The following is a 27,730-nucleotide window of genomic DNA, read 5'->3' on the forward strand; positions in this document are numbered from 1 at the left end:
TGGGGTCTGATGGTGTGCTTTGGCAATTTGAAAATCTTGTTTGGTGTGCTGCAAGATGAAGAAGGTTGAAAGTCACTGTCAATGGGGGACATAATCTTCACTTGATCCAAGTGAGTTTTTATGCCTGCAATATGGCATTGTGTTTCCACTTCAGATCGGAATGAGAAGCGGCATTGCGGCAATGAAGAAAATGTGCCCGGCACCAGGATCCTGGACTACCAGAAGTACGACCCCCTCAACTTGTACTGATGGAAGGCGCCCCCCGTTCAGGATGTCAGCCATGTGTTTGAGGCACCTCACTATGGCCCAAAATTTGCAGCCTTGCGAGTCCCTTAGACGCCACGCGCTCCCCCCTCCCCCACCGCAATCCCCAGCACCCCTGCGAATTGGTGATTTGCATAAACATCCATTCTCCAGCGCACGCAGATCAGAGACAGCTCTATGGCAGGCATGTCCAAACTATGGCCCTCCAGATGTTGTGAAACTACACATCCCAGCATGCCTTGCCATAGTTTTAGAATTCCCTAATAGTAAAACTGTGGCAAGGCATGATGGGACTTGTAGTTTCACAACAGCTGGAGGGCCATAGTTTGGACATGCCTGCTCTATGGTGTCTCTGATCTGCGAACGCCCTGTGTGGGAAGTAGGTGGGAATGCCCATGAAACGCATAGTGCTCCCATGGGCTGTGCCCCCCCGCCACTGCCCCACGCCCCCCGGCACAACTGCAAGTTTGCCGTGCCCGCTCGCACCCTACATCTGCACAGAAATGCCCAAAACATTGGTCCCCCATCAGGGGTGGATTTATGGGTGAGGGCGCCCCTAGGCACAACAATAATGCCGCCCCCCGCCTAATTGTATTACTGTGACATTTTTTATTTGTTATTCTGTATGTATATTTACTAAGTAGGACAGTTTATCCATTTATACTCTATTCAAAATGGAATATGGTACAGTGCAGTAGATAATTTGCAGTTACTGGTACATTTCAGGCTAAGGGCCAGATGTATCAAGCTTCAAAAAGTGATAAAATGCAGAGTGATAAACCACCAGCCAATCAGCTCCGACCTGACATGTTTCAAACACAGTCTGTGACATGGCAGGCAGGAGCTGATTGTCTGGCTGTTATCACTGTCTATTTTATCACTTTTTAAAGTTTGATACATCTGGCCCTAACAGTACTATCACAAGCATCGGAGTGCCGCCCCCAAACATGTGCCGCCCCTAGGCACGTGCCTCACGGGAAATTCGGCTCTGTCCCCCATGCAAACGTACGGGCCACTGAAAGAACCAGAATAACCACCTGTATGTACAGAATCAGGCGGTGGGTGCCTCATCTGTACCTCCCCGGCTGGGTCACTGTTGATCCCTTCCCACTCACCCAAAATCATAACACTCTGGACCGCTAGCCAATAGGAGCTTGCGGTCCAGCAGCCACTCAGAAGCATTGGACTGCGAGCGCCTATTGGCTAGCGGTCCAGTGGGAAACTTGTGAATTGAAAATATCGGCGAGGAGCAAAAGAGCTGGGTGGTCGGGTGAGCGGGCTGCAGTCCCCTTGGCAACGGGCTATTTCAGTCCCCCTTGGCAATGAGCAATTTCAGTCCCCCTTGGCAACGAGCAATTTCAGTTCCCCCTGGCATCGAGCATGCAGTTCCTAGCAATGAGCATGTAGGTAAGTGGCACTTATGTGTCAAATGTGTAATGGGCATTATAGTTTGTTATATAGTATGTAATGGGCATTACAGTTTGTTATACGGTATGTAATGGGCATCATGTGTATTCATTATGTATTACAAAGTTCGCTATAATGTGCAATGGGCATTACGGTGTGTGGTATAGACCGTGCCCCTTTTTGCCATGCAAGAGCCTCGCCTACTACAAATCGGGGGCGCAAAACAAGCCCTTGCTCCGGGCACCGTGGCACCTAGCTACACCACTGCCCCCACTCCCAAAACTACTGCCATGTACATCTACCTACCAGCCACTGTTTATTTTCACATCCATCGATCGTCTATAAACATGGCCCGATAGACCTGAGCCTGCTCAAATCCTACCATTGGGAATTAGACAATCGATTAACACAGAGATCGAACATCGATGATATGACAACAACAGATGCCCATCACTACAGCCCGACCTCTCCTCGCCGTCCCCGCCCCTCCCAGTCCTCGCTCGCTGTCCCCATGTGACAGCCGCGCGACCTTTGTACACTGTTTTTTCCCCTCCCTCCGGCTCGTGCCTGTGAGTGACAGGTCCCACCCGCCAAACCGCCCCCTGATCCTCGTTGCTCTAGTCCAATCGCCGCCTCCGTGTGTCTGTGCGGGCGGGGCGCTGGTGTGTACGGTATAATAGCGAATGACAGCTGTGGCGGGCGCAGCGGCGCTGAGTGACTGAGGGGCAACATGGCGGAGCAGCGGGACAAGGCTGCGGACCAGATGCGTCTGTGGAAGGAGAGCAGGGGCAACCAGGTACCCCAGCACTGGCGTATGCTGCTGCTGCTCGGGGACTACTACTCCCAGCAAGCTCTGGCTGGTAGTCCCCCAGCACCTGAGGAGGCAGAGGTGGCTCATACTGGTAATGCCTCCTATTTGCAGAAGAGATGGACACAAGTGTGTAGATGTGGTGTGTATATATGCATGTGCATATTTGTATAGCTGTGCGTGTATAGATGTATGTATATGTGCTATGCATGTATGTATGTATGTATGTATGTATGTATGTATGTATGTATGTGTCCTATATAGATATGTATACCTGTGTGTGTGTGTGTGTGTGTATGACAGATGGTGTTATGGTAAGCATTACTGCCTCACAGCGCTGAGGTCCTGGGTTCCATTCCCACCATGGCCGTAACTGTGCGGAGTTTGTATATTCTCCCCGTGCTTGCGTGCGTTTCCTCTGGGTGCTCCGTGTTTCCTCCCACAATCCAAATATATACTGGTAGGTTATTTGGCTCCCAACAACATTAACCCCAGCGCGAATGTGTGTGTGTGTGTGTGTGTGTGCATGTACATGTGTTAGGGAATATAGAGTGTAAGTGAGGTCATACGCATGTTTGCTTTATTGGCGCACTGCATTGTTCAGTTACAGAGGGTGGAAGGGGCATATACAGAAGTCCCTGTGTTGTGTTCAGTGCTGGGGCGCACATCCGTTGTGGCTTCTTAAAACACCGACAGACGGGTTCCTGACTGCCACCGGCTATTCCCCCTTGTAAGGGTCCACGACCCCCATAGAGGGAGAATAGAATAGGTGGCGAGCGTAGCGAGCCACGGCGCCCGCAGCGCGGTGAGCGCAGAGAGCCCGCAAGGGGCTTTGTTGCACTAGCCATGCTGTCTGAGTCCGGCCAGTCGGGATCCCGACTGTCGGAACCCTATACCACACCCACACGTGTATACTTGGCATGTTCAGTGTATACTTGGCATGTTCAGTCACAGACTATCTGCAATGTATGTTCTCCTGAGTTCTATGCAATATGTGGGTGTTCTGTGCTATATGCAGCCTGGCATCTGGGTACATGGCAGTGCCCGGAGTTGTGCAGGACTGTGCAATACGGTATGTGGGTGTTATATGCAGCCTGGCATCTGGGTACATGGCAGTGCCCGGTGTTGAGCAGGACTGTGCGATACGGTATGTGGGTGTTATATGCAGCCTGGCATCTGGGTACATGGCAGTGCCCGGTGTTGCGCAGGACTGTGCGATACGGTATGTGGGTGTTATATGCAGCCTGGCATCTGGGTACATGGCAGTGCCCGGTGTTGTGCAGGACTGTGTGATACGGTATGTGGGTGTTCTGTGTTATATGCCGCCTGGCATCTGAGTTCATTGCGGTGCCCGGGGTTGTGCATGTGTTACTGCTGTATCAGGAGAGGTCCGAGGTTCCATCCCCAGCATGGCATTGCCCTCACTGTAGTACCATCTTTGTGGTTCCCTAGGAGATGGGTACTGTACCTCTGACGCACCACGTACATGGAAATCATTCTAATTAGATGTGATCTGCCGTTGCTGCAGCGATCTCACGCCTGCCACAGGCTGAAGTCAGCCCGAATTCACACAGAATAGCTTGGCGCCAGTGAGCCCTTTTGGTACAATTCATGCTGTCCCTATGATTTGCACTATATCATTGCATCTTATTGGACTGACCCCACCCCAGTCGTGGGCAGCTGCTGATATTATCACCTACATCATTTGCTCCGGGATATTATATTCATTTATGCAGCTGACAGTTCTAGCAAGTGGCAGCTTCTGTGCAGGACATAACACTGCATTGTGCCAGTTATTAAGTCAAGTTTGCAGGGATAAATAACTTGGGCCAGTTGCTGAAAGTTGGGGCGGTTGTCCATATGCAGGGGTTGGGGGCACATGGCTGTATGCAAGGGGGGGCGGTTGGTGGTATACAGGGGTTGTTTGGCCTTATACAGGGGTTGGGGGCGCATGGCAGTATGCTAGGGTTGGGGGGGGGGTGTGGTGGTATGCAGGGGTTGGGGGCGTGTGGCAGTATGCAGGAGTTGGGGGAATTTGCCCATATACAGGGACCTGACCTACTGTAACTAGGGCACAGGTCACTAATCGGCTGTAATCTATGTATCCTTGTTATCGGTTGCAGTGGTTTTCTGGACTTTAACCATGAACGCTCCGTCCTGTAGTAACATCGGTGAATGTGTACTGCGGTTCCTATATGTTGGCTCGCCACATTGGCTGGGTACACAGTGTGCCAGCTCTGCACAATTTGGAAGTGTGATCTGGTTGTGTCGTTACACAATAGGTGTGTGCTTGTTAACTTTTTTTATCGGTGGCAGACAACGTATGTATTATTGCAGACCCTGTACTGATAAGTGACCTTTACTATAGGGTTCAAGTCTGCTGGACTCTGCCCTTGTTACCCGATCACCTGTTTTCGGCTACCCTCCTGTGACCCGTAGTGCAGAGCGCCTTATTCTCTGCTACATAAGATGTTCCTGGGGTTATGAAATGCTTTGTACGCTCGCCTCCGGAATAATGCAGAAAGATATTACATTACAGGAGAGCTGGAAGTTCTAATCCCATGAAACTTGTTTGCAGAAACCTTCTTGCAGTGTTCTAGATCTGGCTGCTGAGCTGTTCTAGATCTGGCTGCAGATCTGTTGTGTAATACTGAAGAGTAAATAACCATTGTGTAGTGGGTGGAACAGATTTAAGGTCCTGAGTGTTTTTGCCCAGCGTGTATGCAGAGCGATTATGCTGAAAATCAGTGCATAGAAACTGAGCGATATTGTCCCGTTCAATCGATTTTTCACGGGGGTGGATGACTTTCCATAGCAGAATGCCGTCCACCCTGCCGCTCACCTGCTGGTAATTGGCGCTTGCCGCCTATCACCGTGCCATACACACTAGGCGGCTTTTGATCCCTGCCTGCCTGATCCCTGCCTGCCTGATCCCACCCTGCCTGATCCTGCCTGCCTTATCCCACCCTGCCGGGCTGCCTGCCTGGTCCCACCCGGCCGGGCTGCCTGCCTGGTCCCACCCGGCCGGGCTGCCTGCCTGGTCCCACCCGGCCGGGCTGCCTGCCTGGTCCCACCCGGCCGGGCTGCCTGCCTGGTCCCACCCGGCCGGGCTGCCTGCCTGGTCCCACCCGGCCGGGCTGCCTGCCTGCCTGATCCCACCCGGCCGGGCTGCCTGCCTGACCCCACCCACCATGCAAAATTTTATGGCTGTTGTGTGAGCAGCACAATGCTCGCACTTTACCCACTAGCTATGTAGCTGGGGATGGGGGCTTTTTGTGTGTTGCAGCTGCTGCAACTGCCTCCCAAATGATTGGTCGCCGCCACTACATCTGATATCTGCCATTTTCTCTGCAGATTTTGCCATGAAGCTGAATGGGGCCCATTGTGTGCTGGCTATAGCTGACCCTTCTGGCAAAAAAGGCAGCATTGGTGCGGGTGGCAGTGGATGTGTCGGGTCCTTGCAGGGTGCGTTGGGTGAAGTCAAGTTCTTGGCGGCAGGGAGTTTCCTGCCAGCCCGCGGAGAACACTGCCAGTGTGTATAACGCTGCTCGCTTCTGCGCCCATGGAGGCAGCAGTTCTTCTTCTACTATACGAGCAGTCTTCTAAAGACAAATGTCTTCGTGTGATGGAAAGGTGAACATGACAATGGTCAACCACAAGGTTTGAGGGGGGGGGGGGGGGGGGTTGTATCTTGTATGTATGAACAAAGAAAAAACAAATGAAGCACTAGTAGTAGTAGAAAAAAGTTTCTAAATAAATTGGATGATCTGAGGATTTTTAATAAGCAATAATTGAAAATGACACAGTTGGATATAAGACCAAGATAAGAAAAAGAAAAAATAAATGTTAAAAACTAAGAATAAATAATTTAGTAAGCGCCTTCTTCCACATTTTTGCAGCAGCAAAGGAGAGTCCGTTCCTATTAATGCCCAAGAATGAGTTATTTGTGAGGATAACAATTACCGCCCCTGGTTGTACAAGGATAGGTCCCAACAGAGTCCAAGTGGTCGGTCCAATGAGGGAAAAAATCACCGATCCCACTGGAAGGGGTGTTGTAAAGCTATTGGCAAATGGTGGAATACTGTATCCTTGGTCTCTCAATGGTAGTGACGCTTGAGGAGCGGTCACCTCTTATGATCTAAAGGTCCCAAGTGAGTACAGTGGAGATCAATATGAGGTCCTGATGGGCTGGTCCAGACTTCAATCCAAAGGTTGGTTTGTGGAAAGCGGGTAGCAGCAGTGCCTGAAGCGTTTCGCTGCACTTATCAAAGAAATCAACTAGCTCTGCATTTTTTTTTTCTTTGCTCCAATATATACAGGCCTAACTAACCTGGTTTAAGCAGCTGCTGAGAAACCACTCTTTCCAAGTGCCCCCAGTTCTGTCCCCCCACAAAGGGTCGGTCCACCCGCCCTGCTGTAATATTGTGTTGCCCGCTGTGACCTGAAGCCATGGGCCAGATCCTGGCCTGCTAGGCATATCTGTGGCATTGCAGTGTGGCCATAGCTCATTGGGGACCTATAGATGGCCTTACCCATCCAGTTCTGCCATGCAGTGGGGATGAGCTTCATATGCCAACAGTCAGGATTCAGGAGCCCGACTGCCGACATTACCGCCGGCCAGACTCCTGGCACTGGGGGGAGTAGTGGATGGGCCCTTTATTATAACTAACAAGTCAGCTCTGTTCTGCTGTTTGATCTTTGTCACAATCTCTTTTGAAATACACAAGTCTGAGCTGAAATCTCTGAGGTGGACCCAGGATCAAAGGCTGCCTGATGTCTGATCTCTGCTGCATTAAACAGTAACCAGGCCTTGGTGCTGTTTGCTACCCTCTGAGATCAGCAAATTTACTTTGGCAGCAGAGAAATCCCATGATCTGCAGAGGATACACATGATCTGGCTGGATGTGGAGCAAGAGTCTTTGGTTTTAGGCCAAGTTCTTATCCAAAAAACAAACTGTAGCGTCCATCTGCAATGTTTGTAATGTAGCCCGAGGTCTCTTTGACAATTACTGTAATGCTGCCCAACCATTTGTGCGATTGCACGCAATGTTTTCCTTAACTCTTCCCGTGCGATAAATCACATCTGAAGTGCTTTTTTCCAACTCATTAGATGAAGCTTCGCAAGGTCATCGATGGTTGCGTATACGCAGGTTCATTTCTGCGCATGTGCATACGGCAGGCTGGCCCATTTGCAGATGGGAACGCCCAGCGTTTCATGGGCGTTCCCATGATAATAGGCCGATGCCACTGGGGGAGGGCGGCTGAGATCACCAGATGTCAGCTGCCCGCCCACTTCCTCCCGAGCGTCCACGCATATATAAGTAACTTGAGAGTCCCTTATTCATATGCATTCGCCGACCATCGCATGATGTGGGTGGATACCACTAGGCATTGTGAGCGAATCAACCTTGCGAATGGGTGGTGGCTGGGTCACCATTCGCAAGGCGGGTGTGGTGGACTCTCAAGGCTGCAAGTTTGCAGCCTTGCAAATCAACCAGAATAACCCCCCTATATCTCTCAAGTCTATGAGCACCATAACACAATGCAACTAGGACGGCCTAGGTGAGCTGTGTGATATGTATAGTGTGTGTGTGTGTGTGTGTGTGTGTGTTGTGCAGAATAGATCTTGTATTGGGGAAAACTGTGGTTGCTATGGATGTGCCCCGCTACAGCCTTACTGCTTCCGTGGTGGCGTGCCAGGAGCAATCGCATCAGAGATGTGTACCATTGAAGTGAATGGGAGGTGGGCGTATGCGCAGGTCGGTTCTGATTCTAGTTAGTGGTATAGCAGCAGCGTGTGATTGTATACACCACGCTATGCTGCGCCAGCAAGGCTCCTTAAGATAAAGGCCAGTCCGGCATGACATCAGCCTTTATTCTCAGGTTTTTTTTTTCATTTGTTTACGCAGAAACCGGACGTCCTAACAACAGGTGGCGGGAACCCAGTGGCGGATAAACTCAACCTTCTGACTATTGGACCGCGAGGGCCCCTACTGGTGCAGGATGTGGTGTTCACAGATGAGATGGCGCACTTTGATCGGGAGAGGATCCCCGAAAGAGTGGTACATGCTAAAGGAGCAGGTAGCGCTTCCAACTGCTGTCTTATTATTTGTAGTAATGCTATTCCTGGTCATCCAGCGGCACACTAATAAGTACAGGTACTATAATGGGTGTCCTGAGATACATTTGTTATGGGGTATAGATATCGCCCATGGCTTCTGTGGTGTCAGTCGCAGGATTGATGGAGGCGTAGTGGTATGATACAATGGGATGCGGTCGGAATCCCGACAAACGAAATTCCGACTGCCGCAAATGCCGGCACTTGTCCCTCTATGGGTGTCCACGACACCCATAGAGGGAGAACAAATTGTGTGCCAAGCATAGTGAGGCACTGTGCCCGGTGCGTAGAGAGCCCGCAGGGGGGGGGGGGGGCTTGTCTGCATTTCGGCGGTCGGTATTTTGACCGTCAGGATTCCGACCGCCGGCATTTCATACCGAATCCGATACAACAGCAGACAGGATTTGTACACAATATAATTACACAGTTCTATGCTTTGTACTAGTATTTGTAAATTCTGATTAATAATTTTATTAATAATGAAACATTGTGGATGTGTTTTTCCTCCAATCTGTGGGGAGATGTGATATGCTGCACTGCAGCATGGCATTACCCTCGCATAGCCTGTATCCGTCTCCTTACACTATTGAGATATAACCATTTTCAGCCACTTCGTATTATAAACCAGTGGATCTTCCCTGTCTCTAGGGGCCTTTGGCTACTTCGAGGTGACACACGACATCGCCAAATACAGCAAGGCGAAGGTTTTTGAGTATGTTGGGAAGAGGACCCCAATCGCAGTGCGCTTCTCCACTGTCGGTGAGTTTCCTTCCCCTGTCTTATATATAGACAGAACACTATGGCCCTGCAGCAGCTAAGCCTCATGTCCTCTTCCCAGCTGGTGAATCCGGCTCCTCAGACACCGTGCGCGATCCTCGTGGATTCGCTGTAAAGATGTACACCGAGGATGGGAACTGGGATCTGACTGGTAACAACACCCCCATCTTTTTCATCCGTGACGCCATGTTGGTGAGTTTCCTCCGGCATTAATGATCTGACTGCTAAAGGTCGTCTCACACTTTCTAGGGAAATAAATTACAATTTGCGCTAAATCCTATAACAAATTAAATCACTAACTGCCGCAGTGAATGGAGTAGCCCAAAATCCCCCTATTGAAAAAAACAACAACCTCTTTTACACCTGAAATCAGGTTGTCACAGCTAATTCCCCCCCCCCCCCCCCCTAAGTTTTCAGTCCCACCTTGCCAATCAGATGGAAATACGTTTTTCTCATATCAATAGAGATGGGGTTCTCAAACTCGGTCCTCAGGACCCCACACAGTGCACGTTTTCCAGGTCATCCGACAGGTGCACTCATGACTCACTGACACATTTTAAAAGATCCACAGGTGGAGCTAATTATTTCACTTGTGATTTTCTGGGGAGACCTGTAAAACATACACTGTGCGGGGTCCTGAGGACCGAGTTTGCGAACCTGTGCAACAGAGTAAATGTTGATATAAGTTTGGAATTCGAGCATGCAAAAGCAGAATCCTTTGAAGTGGCCAGTGACATGTTGATCATTTTGTAAATAATACTATATTTGTCTTTCAGTTTCCTTCTTTCATCCACTCCCAGAAGAGGAACCCCCAGACTCATATGAAAGACCCAGACATGGTTTGGGATTTCTGGGCACTGCGACCAGAGTCTCTCCACCAGGTAATGCACCCCCTTTACTATTCCTGCCCCCTTGTTCAGTGCTGATAACCTACTGTTGGCACCGTTCTTGTTGGGACCCAAATGAAACCTAAGAAGAGCTTATATACTGTATGTTAGGGGACATTGTGGGTTGTTTGATGCTTTACATAGTAGTCAACACTGAAAAGACTTGGGTCTATCAAGTTCAACCCTTGTTGTATTTGTTATATCCCTATATGCGAATTGTGTATTTTGTTTTAATTTTGGACAAAATATGGTGGTTGGATGTTTTTAACCAATAAATGTTTGTCCTACCTAAATGCATTTATTGTGTCTGCCGACACCACCTCTCCAGGAAGAGCTTTCCAGAATTTGGTTACCCTCACCATTAAAGTTTTTTTTCCTTCTAAGGGTACGGAATCTTCTCTCCTCTAGTCTAAAGGCATGCCGCGTGTCCTGGAGTCCTTCCTCCTGCCGGTTCCTTATATTGGCCCCTGATCTATTTGTACATGTTTAGCAGGTCTCCTCTTAAACATCCCTTTTCCAGAGTAAACCATCCCAGTTATAAGCTAGTAATGGAGGCCTTGCATTGTAGGGATACTGCCACCTTGTAGCCAGCTGCTATACTCTATTGGGCTGTATGGTCCGTGTATCAACTGTATGGGAGATTCATTTTTCATTGTCACTTTGTGGGAATACTCTGCAGAATATCTCCCCAAACCTGATATTTAGTATATTACCAGCAGTAAGTTGCGAACCCTTTTTTGTGGCCAATGTGACTCTGGAATCGTGTGTGTGTGTGTGTGTGTGTGTGTGTGTGTGTGTTTCTCCTCTCACAATGGTTCGTCCCCCCAGGTTTCCTTCCTGTTCTCTGACCGCGGGATCCCAGATGGTCACAGGCACATGAATGGTTATGGCTCCCACACTTTTAAGCTGATCAATGCTAAGGATGAAGCTGTGTATTGTAAATTCCACTTCAAGGTATTTGCTACTGATACAATACTCTTGTATTTGTATTCTAAACGTCTACATCCAATTACTGTAAGATCTAAGTGATGCAGTTATGCCACATCGCCACTAGATGGCACCCACCACATAATCAATTCAATGCTGTATATGTTCTTCCAATTTGTAAGATGTTTGCAGCAGAAAACCATCCCATCTGCTAGGTGTTAGGGGACCGGATTTGGTACATAAAGCCCTTTATTGTCAGACCTCCCTTAAACACAGCGCTCGCACAGATGAGAAGGTGCATTATAATCACACATTTATTGGAAGGTAATGTAAAAACAATCGTCTCCTACATAACACCACCAGAGGGCTTTTAACAACCTCTCCTAATTATAAGATTGAGCAACAGTTTCCCCAGACGTTCCTGCAGAGTGCCCAAAGCTCAACAGAGGCCGTTACCCCGTTATAATACCGTTCCTACCAGGATCTCGCATAAACATCTGCAGCAGACTCTGCTTGGTCCTGTGGCCACTGTGCTGCACCAATATGGTGGGGTCCAAGCTACTTTACCCTGACATCTGCAGCTACAGGGTTATGACGGTGATCCTGTACCCAGCGTATGGGCGAGCAGTAAGTGCACGTGTGTCACTGAGGGAGAGAAGGACAAGCAGCACTCTTGGTAACGGAATGATTCGGAGTAAAATGAGCTCTGCCCAAGAGCTTACAGTCTAGTAGTGTTCTGTTGCAAGACTTGACACGGTTGTTTCATAACTATTGTAAAGTGATCTTTGTGTTTTTACAGGCACGCTGCCACGCTGCAGTGGGTTAATCTTTAAGCTGGTTTCTGGAACAACTTTGTTACTCGTCAATATTTGCATTAATACCTGGATTAAATGGGATGGTTTATACAGGTGGCCAATGCCTGGCACAATTAATGGGAATCTGTCTGTAGCATGATGTTGCAATCCCCACGATTGGCCCATGTTCTAAGGGAGGCTTATTTCTGATTTATTATGCACAAAAGGGGATACAGGGGTAGATATATTAAGCTCGGGCAAGTGGTAATGTGGCTGGTACTTTATCACCGGCCAATCAGCTCCTGACGGTGAAGTTCTAGGCTTGGTTTGAAAAATGACAAGTAGGAGCTGATTGGCCGGTGATAAAGACCAGACACTTTATCACTTCACGGAGCTTAATAAATCTACCCCTCAGTTACTACACTTTGGCTGCCTTCTCTGTGTGCGTCTGATTGGTGCATTTAGAAGCACATGTACTCCTATAGTTGCTGTAAGGGGGTAAGCTAGCCTTTATTTGTTGCCCCAGAAACGGCCACTGGATGCATACATTGGACCAAATTCCTGGTCCTTAATAGAAGCTGCTCTGATTGCATAATTGTCATTATCATTGAATATTGCATTAAAGTGTGATGCACTACATAGGTTATATGCTGTTTATTCTCAGACTGACCAGGGCATCCGAAATCTGACCGTAGAAGAAGCCAATCGCTTGGCAGCTGAAGATCCGGATTATGGTATTCACGACTTGTATGAATCCATCGCCAGTGGGAACTTCCCTTCCTGGACCTTCTACATCCAGGTCATGACCTTTGAAGAAGCAGAGAAATTCCCATTCAATCCTTTTGACCTAACTAAAGTGAGTTGCGTTGATGATATCGGGGTTCAGTAATGATGGCTAGTCGTACATTGCTGACTGCCATTGACCCTGTGCGGATCATTCATGTACTTTAGGATTATATGATGTCTAATACGATTTTCTTGTTCAAGGTCTGGCCGCACAAGGATTACCCTCTCATCCCTGTGGGTAGACTTGTTCTGAACCGTAACCCAACCAACTACTTTACAGATGTGGAGCAGATGGCCTTCGATCCCAGTAACATGCCCCCTGGAATAGAGCCGAGCCCAGATAAAATGCTGCAGGTGGGGAGATCTGCGATCGGTTACTATGTCCTTGCACTGACTGTAAATGCTGCTATTGTCACTTTGCTAAGTAGTAAGTGTGAATTAGAAACCAGACGGTGTGAGTCTGCACAGTTTCATGTCACAAAACTAGTTGTCCACTTAATATATATCAAGGTGCTTGTCCACTGGCTTTTGGAACCCCCCTGAAAGATGACCCAAGTCCAGCTCTGTCAGTCCACCTGAAAATACTCCATGTGGAACAAATCTTTCCTCTACCTTCCCCCATGGCAGCCATTACTATGGGTTCCTCCCTTCTGGGTAGTCCTTCGGAAAAGAAAAAAAGACACCAGCCCCTATAAGAAGGCTCCACCTCCCTGTTCCGGTGTCTTTTTTTCTTTTCCGGGTAGTTGGATAGTTGGATAGGGCTTACCCTGTGAAGTGCTGCCTGAAATACCGCTGCTCGGGTGTGAGGACCTTGCTGCAGCTGGTGGGGTCCGGTCCCTGTGATTGTGCCGCATGCAAGCCCATGCAGGGGTGAGCTGAGTCGGCGGCATCCTCAGGAAGGCACCATTAAGCGGCGCGGGATAGTGTCTGCGGTGTGCTTCCTGGCCTGTGTTAATCTCTGCAGAGAACAGGCAGGGTGTCAGGTGGTGCGCGGCGCGGCGGATGACGCATGCATAGCAAGTAGCCGGCTGAAGGAAGAAGCCGGAAGACGCCGAGTCGCGTGGACGCTGCTGCTGCTGCCGGACGGAGCGCGGTCTTCTGGAGGGGTAAGAAGAGATTCAAATATCCCACTGTACCACCAATGATTGCGGGGAGCATCCGGAGGTTGAGAAGTAAGCAGGCTTGTATTGTGCTTAAGTTAGTACAGTGCTAAAGGACGCAGGAGCAGTGGAGTGAGATCCTGACCAGTAGTGGGCAAGAGAAAGATTCTTAACCGGATTGGAGGTGATTGTGAATACAATGTTTTCCTGTGTATCAGAGGTGCAGTCGTTTTTATGCAAACTGAAAAACATACATATGTCTATACAGCGCACCACCTTAGAGATATGGAGGAGGAAAACCGGCAGGCTGGTAGAAAGTCAGGGTAAGCCCTAAAAAGAGAATGTGTTTGTAATGGTGGTGGTGATCAGTTTTTATTTTTTATAGCACCACTATGCTTGTTACTTAGGTAATATTCTTTGTTGGTAGGTCTGAGACCAGCAGAGAAAAGGAAGATAAGCGGAGGAGATCGCATAGAGCTAAATGCAGTTCTTGTGACAAAACTTTGCCTGAGAAGCATGTGGGCAGCCTGTGTGAGGCTTGTAAGACCCCGCTACAAATACCTATGGTTCAGATGAACAGTCTGGTTGATATGCTGAGGAAGTCACTAGCAGATACCTTTATGACTAAGGAGGATTTTTCCAAGATAAGATCCAAAAGGAAGCATGCTGTATTAAGTGATTCAGATGATTCAGTGGAAGCAGGCGGCAGTGTGCAGGTGCTGGATCAAGATCCTGACATTGATGATGAGGATCAGGTGCAGGACAAGTCTGAGTCTGACTTTAGCACTGACATGATTAATAACTTATTGGGACTGATTCACAAGTCTTTAAACATAGAGGATCCAGCAGAAGATCTTAATTTGCAAGAACTGCTGTTTAAAGATAAAAGGAAAAAGAGTAAAGTTTTTCCATTATCTCAGACTTTGAAGGGGGTGATTGCTGATGAGTGGAAACACCCAGATAAAAGGATTGCTATACCAAGTAGGATTGCAAAGATGTATCCATTTGAGAGGGAGCAAGTGTCATCCTGGGATGAGGCCCCTAGGGTGGATGCAGCGGTCTCTAGGATATCTAGGAAGACTACGCTTCCACTAGAGGACGCAAACATTTTTAAGGATCCCATGGAGAGGAGGATCGAATTGGGCCTTAAAAGGCAACACTTGGTAGCAGGAGCGGCGTTAAGGCCGGCTGCAGCAATGGCGGTAACCTCCAGAGTTCTCAGAGGCTGGTGTCAGCAGCTTGAGGCTGATGTACTTGATGGCATAAAGAGATCTGAACTAATCAAAATGATTCAGGACATACAACTGGCAGTCCAGTTTTTGTGTGAGGCCTCTTTAGACTCAGTGCGTCTGGCTGCAAGGGCAGGGGCCACTACAGCAGCTATCAGGAGGGCCTTGTGGCTGAAGCCATGGGCTGCAGACGTTCAGTCAAAGAACAAGTTAATGTCACTTCCATTTCAGGGTGACTACCTGTTTGGGAAGCAACTGGACGATCTGGTGACAAAAATTTCTGGGGGCAAATCGGTTTGGTTGCCTCAGGATAAAGCGGCCAAGAAAAATGTGCCTAGTAAGTTCAACAGATACCAGCCACAGGATTATAGGGAGGCCAGAAGCTATAGGCCTGGCAGAGCCTACAGAAGGGGATCCTGGATATCCAGGGCAAATTTTCGGACCCAAAGGGGCAGAGAAAATAGATTCCCTTCCAAAAAGGAACAGCAATGACGCCGACCCTCAAAGGGTAGGTGCCAGGCTGTTAAAATTTCATCAAGTCTGGCAAAGGTCCACCACAGACAGGTGGGTCTTGGAAATCATCCAGTCAGGATACAAAATAGAGTTCAAAGCGTGGCCAGGAAATCTGGTAGTAGAATCCCCTATTCCCAGGGACAAAGAAGAAAGGGAAGCTTTATTTTTAAGTTTGGAGGAGATGATGGCCCAAGGCGTGGTCACCATAGTACCAAGGGGGCAAGAACCTCTAGGGTGGTACTCTCGTTTTTTTGTGATAAAAAAAGCATCCGGAGGTTTCCGTACCATTCTGGATCTCAGGCGTCTCAACAAAAAGGTGCGCATCAGGCCATTCAAGATGGAATCTATCAAGTCCATACTTCCAGAGATAAGTCCAGGAGACTTTATGACTTCAATAGATCTCAAAGATGCATATCTTCACGTGCCAATATTCGAGGGACATCGAAAATTTCTACGTTTCAGGATCCTAGGGGTGAGTTATCAATTCACGGCCCTTCCATTCGGGTTGGCAACTTCTCCACGTACGTTCTCAAAGGTACTGGTAGTACTAGTGGCAAGACTAAGGCAAGAAGGCATCAAGCTATGGCCTTACCTGGACGACATACTCATAGTAGCAAGCTCCAGGGACATTGTGTTACGTCACACAGAAAGAGTGATTCAATGTTTGGAACAACATGGATGGCTGATAAATCGAAAGAAAAGCCATTTGGAGCCAACTCAGAAAATACAGTACTTGGGAGTCATAATAGATTCCAGTCAAATGAAGGTAGCATTGACCTCCGACAGGAGGGTGAAGTTGATTCAACAAACCAATATGATGCGGATGAGATCAGTTGTGAGGTCACAGGACTGTATGAAGGTGCTGGGTCTCATGGCCGCAGCATTAGAGACAGTACAATGGTCCCGGTTTCACATGAGGAAAATGCAGGCGTGTTTTCTCATGCAATGGAACAAGGACAGCAAGAATCTGATGCAAAGAATAGTTTTGACAAGGACGGCAAAATTAGATTTGGCCTGGTGGTCAGACGACGATCGGCTAAGGCGAGGAAGATCATTCGGAGTCATGGAACAAGTAGTCGTGACTACGGATGCCAGTCAAACAGGCTGGGGGGCAACTTGTGGTCCAGAGATTGCGCAAGGAAGATGGTCCCCATCATGGGGAAAGGCACACTCCAACGTCAGAGAAATGGAGGCAGTGGTCAGAGCGTGTCGTCAGTTCCAGAGTCAGATTCAAGGCAAAGAGCTCATCATCAGATCAGACAATCGGGCTGTGGTGGCCTATATAAATCGCCAAGGCGGAACAAGAAGTCGCAGTCTGATGGAAGTAGCAGACAGGTTGTTGGCTTGGGCAGAGACTTACGTCCTAAACATAACATCAGTCTTCTTAGCAGGGAAAGAGAACTACATGGCAGACGAATTAAGCAGGAAGACCTGTCTGCCAGGAGAATGGTCGCTCAACGACGAAGTTTTCACCATGTTGGTGAGGAGATGGGGGCTACCTCAAGTGGACCTCATGGCCTCAGCAGAAAACAACAAGGTACCAGTGTATTTTTCTCGCTTCAAGGATCCAAAAGCAGAGCAATGGGACGCATTGACGGCCACCTGGTGGATGAGGCGAGCCTATGTTTTCCCACCAATTCCGGTAATTCCGAGATTGTTGAGGAAAATTCAGAGGGAGAAAGTAGAGGTAATAGCGGTTCTGCCTTATTGGCCACGGAGAGCGTGGTTTGCTTCGGTGCGCCAGATGGCAGTGGAAGAACCGTGGACACTCCCGTCAAGACCCGATCTTCTAGTTCAGGGGCAAATATGTCAGCCGCAACCTTTGACCTGGAAGTTGACGGCCTGGCGGTTGAAACCAGGTCATTGACTGAGAAGGGTTTTGAAGGGGAAGTGGTGCAAACCTTGCTCAAGGCTAGGAAAGGATCCACTTCTGCAGCGTATTACAAGGTGTGGAAGAAATATGTGTCAAGGTGTAAGGAGAAAATGCAGTCGCCAAGAGAAGTTACATCAGTACTAAGCTTTTTGCAAGTAGGACTGCAGATGGGACTGTCCTTAAGTACATTGAAGGTACAGGTCTCAGCCCTGTCGGCAATGTTGGACTGGGACTTGGCAGGGGACAGGTATGTCCGAAGGTTTATTCAGGCAGTAAGAAGAATAAAGCCTAAATTTAGATCTCCCATGGCTCCCTGGGACTTGAACTTGGTACTAGGAGTACTTATGGAACCACCGTTCGAACCCTTACATGAAATTTCATTATTATTTCTTTCCTGGAAGGTTTTGTTTTTGGTGGCAATTACGTCTGCAAGAAGAATTTCGGAATTACAGGCGTTGTGGGCGGAAGAGCCTTTTCTAAATTTTTTTGAGAATAGGGTAGTTCTAAGAACTAATCCACAATTTCTACCAAAAGTTGTGACAGAGTTTCACATAAATCAAGAGATTATTTTGCCTTCTTTTTGTATGAACCCTGCAAACGAGAAGGAAAGGCGTTTGCATAACCTGGATATTGTGAGAGCGCTAAAAGTTTATGTTCAGAGAACAAAAGAAGTTCGAACAGTCAAGAATCTGTTTGTGCTAACAGCTGGTGCTAGGAAGGGGCAAATGGCCTCAAAGGCGACATTGGCGCGGTGGATTAAGGACTGTATCCTTAAGGCGTATCAAGTGAGGCAGAGAGAGCCACCTGTGAGTTTGAAGGCACACTCTACAAGAGCGATGGCCGCTTCCTGGGCGGAGAAAGGATCCGCTTCAGTGGAAGAATTATGTAAGGCGGCAGGATGGTCGTCAATACATACATTTACAAAACATTACAGACTGGATGTAATGTCTTCAGCAGACGCTAAGTTCGGAAGGAAGGTTCTTAGCGCAGCTCTGTGAAGGTCTGAAGAAGCTCTCTGAAACTATGATTTATGATTATTATGATTTCGAGGAGGCAACAATTCGGTGCTGGTTGTGAGTATGCCCTCCCGAAAATAATAAACTGCTGGGGTATGACCCATAGTAATGGCTGCCATGGGGGAAGGTAGAGGAAATATCAGATTATTACCTGGTAATATGTTTTCCTCTACTCCACCATGGCAGCATATATTCCCATCCCTTACGAATTGTTGTGTATTGTGTTATGTGGAATAATTATTTCTGTTTATATATTAAAGCTGGAGAATGCAAGACACCGGAACAGGGAGGTGGAGCCTTCTTATAGGGGCTGGTGTCTTTTTTTCTTTTCCGAAGGACTACCCAGAAGGGAGGAACCCATAGTAATGGCTGCCATGGTGGAGTAGAGGAAAACATATTACCAGGTAATAATCTGATATTTAACCTATAAAAGCTTTCGGTACTTGTTTCCTAGCACGGCGCCCACGATATTCAGTCGTATGGCATTGTATTCAATTTAACATTTATTACCATTGCATATGGCATACAATGCAATGCGATTTTTAATTGTATAAGCACCTTAATAGGTGCTTACAATGTTAAATGCACGCCACCGCCACTATCAACGCCAACCCGAAGGGTGGCGAGCCCGCAAGGGGTGGCGGTACATGTCCTCTGACCTTTTCATACCCCTACTATCCACGTCGGTGGGGAGTTGATTTTATATAGTGAGGGGACGCGTATTACTTTACATGTGTTCCGCGGGGCTCGCGCTCGCCACGCTTCTGGCTCCCCACACTATCTAAAATCAACTCCATGCCCACTTGGATGGTGGGGGTATGAAAAGTTCGGAGGACGCGTACTGCCGCCCCTCGCGGGCTCGCTGCGCTCACCACGCTTTGGGTTGGCGTTGATAGTGGGGTTGCTTTTTAACATTGTAAGCACCCATTACGGTGCTTATACAATTAATAATCTTATAGGGGGGCCATTTAACATTGAAAGCACCCATTAGGGTGCTTATACAATTTAAAATTGTATACCATATACAATGGTATACAATTTTAAATTGTATAACATCGGGTGCCATCGCATACCATTGTAAGACTTAGGGTATATGGTGCGATGGGTGCCGTGCTAGGAAACAAGTACCAAGCTTTCCCTGCTGGCTTATTGCTCCTTAGCTTGGTTGCGATGTTTGATGTAATCGGTTAAGCAGCTGAAACGGGTGACCAGAGCTGGCTGGCCGGCCACAGTCATCTCAGCAGGTTAGGTAGAACACCAGACAACAAGTAATGTATTGTGATAACTCGTGGAATGCCAACCGTTACTGGCTCCTTGGTTTGCCTGGCCTCCTACTTGGCAGTTCTGCTGACAAATCACGTGACATCAGTGCAGTGTACACAGCCGGACAGTAAAGCATTTCCTTCTGCTCTCCAGCTTGCAGTTCTGGACCTACAAATCCCTACACTTATGAAGGGGAAATGTTCACCTTTAAATCTGGCTTGTTACAGGGGCGCCTCTTCTCCTACCCGGACACGCACAGGCATCGCCTAGGCGCCAACTATCTGCAGTTACCTGTGAACTGCCCATACAAAGCCCGCGTGGCGAATTACCAAAGGGATGGACCGATGTGTTTCACCGACAACCAAGGTAATTGCCTTCGAGTCCTGCGTCTTGTAGCTACATCACACTCCAGGAGCTCCTCTATGGGAGAGACGTTTATCGAAGGAAGAGAAGTATTGGGACATGGGGAGGTGCGCTGAGGCTAGAGCAGGGGTGGGGAACCTCCGGCTATGGGGGCCGCATATGGCCCCAGGGCCTGTCTGAGTGGCCCTCCCGGAATTCTCAGGAGAGGTCGGTAGTTCTTGCAAGATTCCTATTAATCAACAGCAACTGTAGACTGTCAGTCTTATTCAGCAGCAGCCGCCGGAGCGTGGGACGGCTGCAGCAGGACAATTTGTAAGAGAAAGTTTTACATATGGCCCCGAAGGATTTTTTTTTCCCCCATACCAACGGCCCTTGGCACAAAAAAGGTTCCCCACCCCTGGGCTAGAGGCAGGGTCAAGGGAAAATGATTTCAGAGCGGGTAGTGGACACGTGGAATAGATTCCCATCAGGGTTGGTAGAGGCTAAGACCGTAGCCCGTTATAAATGCAGGGGATGGACAGAAGGGTTTCCTTACACAGAAGTTAGGATCAAATAATGTTTTAAATAACCATATGGTTAAAGGGTCAGAATGGTTCTTATATGCTGTCATGTTCTATGGGCTGTATTCAGTTGTTTTTTCTGCCATAGCCACTAGATGGTGCCCAACGATGACAAAACTGAAATGGGTGAAGTCACCTTAAATGTGCCCATTAGTTTGGTCTGGTTTAGCCACCATGCTCCCGTTTCTAGGTTTCCAAATGTCCTTTGTTTGCTACACAGTGTTTGTGTTTATTGCCGATAAACATGGAAACTTGAGGCCTTTATACTGTTAGAGCCCTTGTCCTCACTTGAAGCTGAGAACTTGCTCTAGAAGTTGCCATGTTTGGTTTACATTCCCAGTAAGTGACTGTTGCGTGAATATTCTGTACTTATTACTACGAAGTATTGTGTATCCACAGGGGGAGCGCCTAACTATTACCCCAACAGCTTCTCCGCTCCTGAGAATCAGCCTCAAGTGAGGGAGTGCCGCTTCCGTTGTTCGGCTGATGTGGCGCGCTATAACAGCTCCGATGAGGACAATGTCTCCCAGGTAAGTCATGGCACACACCCCCACCCCAGCAGCGCTGCATGCACTGCGGGGGACACGGTGATGTCACTGAGCAGGATCGTTCAGTGTGTACGCACAATATTGTATGGCCTTGGCATAGTGTGTACGAGATGAACTGTACCACCCCCTGCATATACAGTATAATATCAGTTAGCGATACATTCTCGCTCCATTGTGACATCTGCGTTTTGTGCAGTGTTTCTTCTTGGGATGTGAAGACATAAGGTGACGTATACCTGCCACGCAACCTCCCTCCGTCCCAGTGCTGACTGTCCTGTAAATAAGTCACACTCCCGAGCCGGCTGCCGCAGGCCTGTTCTCTGCTTGTCCTACACCTCTGACTAGGGGGGGTAAAAGTAAAAGTGAGGTGCAGAGTTAGGGGAACTGCTCCTGGTCATCCTCCGAGTGTACGAACAGTGTCCAGCCCGCACTGCGCTGCATCAAAGACTGCCCTCCTGTAACTGAGACTATAATCTCTGGTATGTTACCTTGCAGGTGCGGGACTTCTACACCAAAGTCCTGAATGAAGAAGAGCGCAAGAGACTAACTGCGAATATTGCTGGGCACATGAAGGACGCCCAGCTCTTTATTCAGAAGAGGGCTGTGAGTATCGTCGGTCTGCTTCCTATCCGAGCTTTCTATGTGTCGTTGGGCCGGGATTTAATGAGAAACTAATATTGCACTCTAACTCAGACACCAGAATATCTGACTCTTCCGAGCTCGGATAATGTAATGGTGTGCGACCTTTTACACTCAATAGGCAAATCTGATTTGACTGAAGGCCAATACACACAGTGGGCAATTTTGAGCTGGAAGCCACTCCGTTTTGTCGTTTGAGCTGCACAGAAACAAAATAACTCACTCAAATCTAATTCTCTCTGCACATTTTACATCTGCCCCACCTGCAGTGCACATGATTTTGTCCATCTAAGAGGGAATTTGTCAGAGAGTGAACCAAAAAAATAAACCCCCCCCCCCCCCCCCAAGTCTCACGCAGCCGCTCTATATAGTCAGACATAATTAGTGCTGGTTTGTTTGGGTGAGTTGTAATCAGAAATGTTTAAATAAGTAACATCTACAAAATAACAGCACATTTTGTAGTTAATCTCTAAAAAAAAAAAAGCAAAAATATACTTTCATTTGGCATAATGGCTTCTGTACCGTTCACGTCACTTTTCCGTTGTTTGTTTGTTTCCCACCCCTGTGAAATGCATCTTATGTGCATGGGAAAGCTATCTAAGAGCACAAGCAGCTTTTGCTGATTCAAAATATATATATTTGTCCAAAGGACCGGCACTCCGAATATCCAGGTAGGTACCTGGTTGCCTTCCCTCAGCTCCCGCAGTCGCAGAATCACAGATCTGTTGTAGGGCGGCACTCCAAGGTTTTGACAAAAGAGACCACACACGGCCAATCAGGTTGCATATATATATATACCATATTTAATTGTGCTTTTATCTGCATAAAGTGTTTTTCAGCAGCTGTGCTGCAGCCACCACCACTGTTTATCCGTTATTCACTGGTCTCTTACTTTCATGTGAGGACCAAATGATTTTATTTTCGTTACATGTGGGGACCAGTGTGATGTTTTTTTTTTAATATGGGGGCCAATGGGTTAGTTTGCTTTCTTCTGGGAGCCAATGTGTTTTTCAATGTGGTGGTCTGATGGTGCGCAGTGACCATTTTATAACTGACGTCAGGGGCGAAATGTAATAGGGTGCGTTTTTTTAGACTAAAAAAAAATCGCACCAAATCGCACCTTTAAAAATCGCGTTTTTTGCCGCGAATTCGCATATGTAATGAGATGCGAATTAGCGGCAAAAAATGCGATTTGCCGCGATTTTTAGTCATGAAAATGTGCGCATTTTCAGTCATGAAAATGTGCGCATTTTCATAAATGCGATTTTGTGCTAAAAAAAAAAAGTAAAAAAAAAAATGGCGTGGGGTCCCCCCTCCTAAGCATAACCAGCCCCGGGCTCATTGAGCCGGACCTGGTTCCAAAAATACGGGGGGACAAAAAGCATAGGGGTCCCCCGTATTTCTGAAACCAGCCCCGGACTCTTGGACCGGTCCTGGTTCCAAAAATACGGGGGACAAAAAATCTGGGGGTCCCCCGTATTTTGAAACCAGCACCGGGCTCCAACAGCCCGCGGTGTCATGCCACAGCCGGGGGACACTTTTTATACAAGGTCCCCCGGCCAAAACATGAGCACCGTGGCTGGTCAGCCTTGGACGGGGTACCTGGAGGAGTGGGGACCCCCCCAATAAAGGGGTCCCCCCCCCCCAGGCTTCACCCGTCCAGGGCTGAAGCCCGGGGCTGTCACCGGCGTCCGTGGCCAGTGGACGCCGGCCTGATAGGGTTAAATCCATCATACATATCATTACATTGCTTTTTACCGGCGAACTACAAGTGCCAGCAGACCTCCCCCGCATGCTGGGACTTGGAGAACCACAAGTCCCAGCATGCAGGGCATTAATGGGCCCGCTGGGACTTGTAGTCCACCTGTAAAAAGAATGTTTATAAAAAACACACACACAGAGAAGTACAAGTTTATTACACACACACACCTCAATTTTACACCACTATACTTACCATTCCTGGATCCAGCGCTGGTCTGGCTGCTTTACAGCCGGCTCCCCCCGCACTGACAGGCAGCGGGGAGAACCGCTTTCTCCGTTGCCTGTCACCGGCTTTCTCCGTAGCTTCTGTAGCTCTGTCCCAGTGCTACAGAGGCTGAGAGCGTGATTGGCTGAGCTACAGTATGCGTCTCCATGGAGACGCATAGCTCAGCCAATCAGGACTGAGCTATGCGTCTCCATGGAGACGCATACTGTAGCTCAGCCAATCACGCTCTCAGCCTCTGTAGCACTGGGACAGAGCTACAGAAGCTACGGAGAAAGCCGGTGACAGGCAACGGAGAAAGCGGTTCTCCCCGCTGCCTGTCAGTGCGGGGGGAGCCGGCTGTAAAGCAGCCAGACCAGCGCTGGATCCAGGAATGGTAAGTATAGTGGTGTAAAATTGAGGTGTGTGTGTGTAATAAACTTGTACTTCTCTGTGTGTGTGTTTTTTATAAACATTCTTTTTACAGGTGGACTACAAGTCCCAGCGGGCCCATTAATGCCCTGCATGCTGGGACTTGTGGTTCTCCAAGTCCCAGCATGCGGGGGAGGTCTGCTGGCACTTGTAGTTCGCCGGTAAAAAGCAATGTAATGATATGTATGATGGATTTAACCCTATCAGGCCGGCGTCCACTGGCCACGGACGCCGGTGACAGCCCCGGGCTTCAGCCCTGGACGGGTGAAGCCTGGGGGGGGGGGGACCCCTTTATTGGGGGGGTCCCCACTCCTCCAGGTACCCCGTCCAAGGCTGACCAGCCACGGTGCTCATGTTTTGGCCGGGGGACCTTGTATAAAAAGTGTCCCCCGGCTGTGGCATGACACCGCGGGCTGTTGGAGCCCGGTGCTGGTTTCAAAATACGGGGGACCCCCAGATTTTTTGTCCCCCGTATTTTTGGAACCAGGACCGGTCCAAGAGTCCGGGGCTGGTTTCAGAAATACGGGGGACCCCTATGCTTTTTGTCCCCCCGTATTTTTGGAACCAGGTCCGGCTCAATGAGCCCGGGGCTGGTTATGCTTAGGAGGGGGGACCCCACGCCGTTTTTTTTTTTTATAAAAACACTTTTACACATTTTTATTAACAGAACCATGCACAGATCTCAATGATCTGTGCATGGTTCTGTCAAATTCGCCTGTCAGAACCTGGTCTATTTTTTTTGCGATTTTTGGTAACATTGACCAAAAATCGCACCCTATTACATTTGCGAGTTGTATACTTTATAATGGGAAAACATCTGGATGCGAATTGAAATGTGACTAAAAATCGCACTTCTAAAAGTGCGATTTCGCGGTAAAAAGTGCGATTTTTTTTACCGCGATTTTCAACCTATTAAATGTGCGATTTTCGGAAAATGTGCGATTTCGGCCGTTTTTGACCAAAAATCGCACATGTCTAAAAAATCGCACTCTATTACATTTCGCCCCAAGTGTGTAAAAGATGTTAGATCATTCTGTTCACCCAAAGATGTAAGTAACATACTCTGCTCCCATTGGCTCGAGTTCTATATTTAACATAGGAAAACCTCTGGATCCAGCTCTTATTTGGCGTGGTAACCTTCCGTGTTTGAGTGAATTTGGATGCTATTGCATTATCTGATTTGAAAAATATCAGTTTGTTTTTGCGCAAAAATCTGACAATTCACAAATCATACAAATATCGCCTCCTATTATATCCCAGCCCTGGCCATCGCTTTCTTTTATGGTTAAACCCAAGGACACTCAATAGAAGGTAGATTTCCTATTCTGCCCATACTCCCAGCAGTTACCATGTTACTTATTACATAAGGGCTGGGGGTATATCATAGGACCCTGATATGCACTCGTAGCCAAATATATGGTCTACAGAATATACAGTGTGTATATTGTAGTAAGAATCAATTAAAACCAAACTTCAGTTTCCAAGCCCCAGATCCAAAATACCTGTAAAACATTTCTAGAGCTCCCTCTCTTCTCCTTTGTTGGTAATGAGCCTTAATCGCTGCTTTCCATCCTTTCCATTCCACCCATACCCGTATATAGTGGGTTCATCCAAGGACTGCATGTGTAATCTGCATACCTCCCAACTTCTGTCCGTATGAAATAGGGACACTCGCGCGGCTTCGTCCGAAAAGGGGGTGGGTCGTATGCAAATGAGGGCGCGGCTTATGCTAAATAGCCGCAACCTCATTTTCATACGAGAATAGACGCTGTGCGCATGCGCACAGCGTCTATTCTACTAGATTGGGGGTCTCCCAACTGCCACCCCCCGCAGCGGGACAATGCCTGCCGCGGGTGGGACAGCGGGACAGGACCCGAAAATCGGGACTGTCCCTCTAAAATCGTGACAGTTGGGAGGTATGAATCTGTCCCAGATGGTGACAGCCCCGAATCAGTCAGGTGGCTTGTATTTGGTGGTGTCCCTGTGTTCATGGACAGTAAGAGCGTTGTGTTGGTGCAACCATTTATAACTACATGAGCCTTGTATGTACAAGGCCTTTCACATGTCCTAAACTGCTATCTGTGTCCGCGCCAGCTTCATTTTCTCCTATAAGGATGAATGTTCTCTGCTACTGAAAGGATTTAACCTGTAACCTTCCCCCTTCTGCTGACAGGTGAAAAACTTCTCTGATGTTCACCCTGATTTTGGCAGCCGCATCCAGTCCCTGCTGGACAAGTACAATGCGGAAGGCCATAAGAAGGTAATCCTCATAGTCTGTGTGCTATCTCCCCATGTCGCTGTAGGAGCGGTTGGTGGGGGGGTGACTGCCATCTCTGTGTGCGTGCCGGGACTCCGACCTGGTCTGTATAGTAGCTGAATGTTTGCTTTTAATGAGCGCCATCTGTAGGTTAAATCTGCTGTGCTGGGCCACCCTGCTATTTCCTAATAAGTTCTGTTTTTACCACCCCCTTTGCCTCATTGCACAACTAGGAGTATGGCTAGGAGTAGCTGACCTTCGCATATGCAGGTTTACGGGCTTATACAGTGCAGCTGACTATAGACCTCATTCAGAATTTGTTGTAACAGCCAGTGCTGTGATTCTAACCAGACAACCCTTCCTCTTACAGAAAACTGTGCAGACCTACAGCCAGCACCCTGGGAAAGACAAATCCAACTTGTAACCTTCTTCATCCTTGTGCGATCCGTCCAGATCTCCTCCGGCCTTTGTAGTCTACAGCTTAGATGAGACTTCTACGAATGTAATGGTCACAGCAGATCTGTGCTGGACCAATACTAACGATCACCTTCAATTATTCTGTCTTCCGATTATTCTATATTGGCAATCAGTAAGATGGGTAAATGCTAGAAAAAGACGAGGCGATAATACACATACGAATGGTATAGTGCAGCCGGCTTCCATGTACTCTGCAGGTAATCTAATGATGCAGCAAGTGTAGCACCTTATATCGATACGCTGGGGACTGTTAAAATGATATAACATTGAGGATTCCTTCCTATGGTTGTAGCTGCAATTGGGCACAAACTTTAACTTGATGGTTTCAGAAGTTGGTGACAATCTCTGAAGCGGATTGTGAGCATTATGGGAATTGTAGTTCCTCTGGGTGATCTGCGGAGATCACTGCAGTATATATGTATACAGCAGTCTGCCCTCTGCTTGTTCTGCATCATCGCAAAGCGAATGTACACTAATTATAAACTGTTAATTTGTTTTTCTACAATAAATATATCTGATATAATACGCTCAGTGTCTTCAGTTACCTCCCACTGTTGGTCTGAGTAATATGGATGAAGGACCTTATTCATGTCCATACGCAGGGTGCGTGCACCCACGGCGAACATTCTGTCAGTGGACTCGCAAGGCTGCGAAATCAACCAGAATAACCCACTAAATGTAGTGTGTTCTAGAGCTCCTCCTTAACCCTTTAGCAATAGGTTTGTAGTG

At 48.1% G+C, this 27,730-nt stretch overlaps 1 protein-coding gene across 1 annotated transcript; it reads left to right on the forward strand.

Moving 5' to 3' along the window:
- The first annotated feature begins 2,308 nt into the window (after nt 1-2,308).
- Nucleotides 2,309-27,526, forward strand: LOC146044980 (catalase). Its single transcript, XM_083163660.1, has 13 exons — nt 2,309-2,467; nt 8,389-8,560; nt 9,246-9,356; nt 9,436-9,566; nt 10,151-10,255; nt 11,090-11,215; nt 12,647-12,838; nt 12,970-13,122; nt 19,990-20,128; nt 21,085-21,215; nt 21,729-21,836; nt 26,441-26,527; nt 26,895-27,526. The coding sequence occupies exons 1-13, from the start codon at nt 2,402-2,404 to the stop codon at nt 26,946-26,948; spliced, it is 1,575 nt and encodes a 524-aa protein (XP_083019786.1). The 5' UTR covers nt 2,309-2,401; the 3' UTR covers nt 26,949-27,526.
- Nucleotides 27,527-27,730: the final 204 nt, after the last annotated feature.

This window comes from Crinia signifera, chromosome 11, assembly GCF_055691185.1.
Source record: "Crinia signifera chromosome 11, ASM5569118v1, whole genome shotgun sequence".
Classification (NCBI taxonomy): Eukaryota; Metazoa; Chordata; class Amphibia; order Anura; family Myobatrachidae; genus Crinia; species Crinia signifera.

Bases quoted from the DNA above. Each gene is read 5' to 3' on its own strand.
- LOC146044980 (XM_083163660.1), top strand. From the start codon at position 2,402: ATGGCGGAGCAGCGGGACAAGGCTGCGGACCAGATGCGTCTGTGGAAG. The intron at 10,256-11,089 runs GTAATGCACCCC...TCGTCCCCCCAG, and splicing joins GACCAGAGTCTCTCCACCAG to GTTTCCTTCCTGTTCTCTGA. The intron at 21,216-21,728 runs GTAAGTCATGGC...GTTACCTTGCAG, and splicing joins ATGAGGACAATGTCTCCCAG to GTGCGGGACTTCTACACCAA.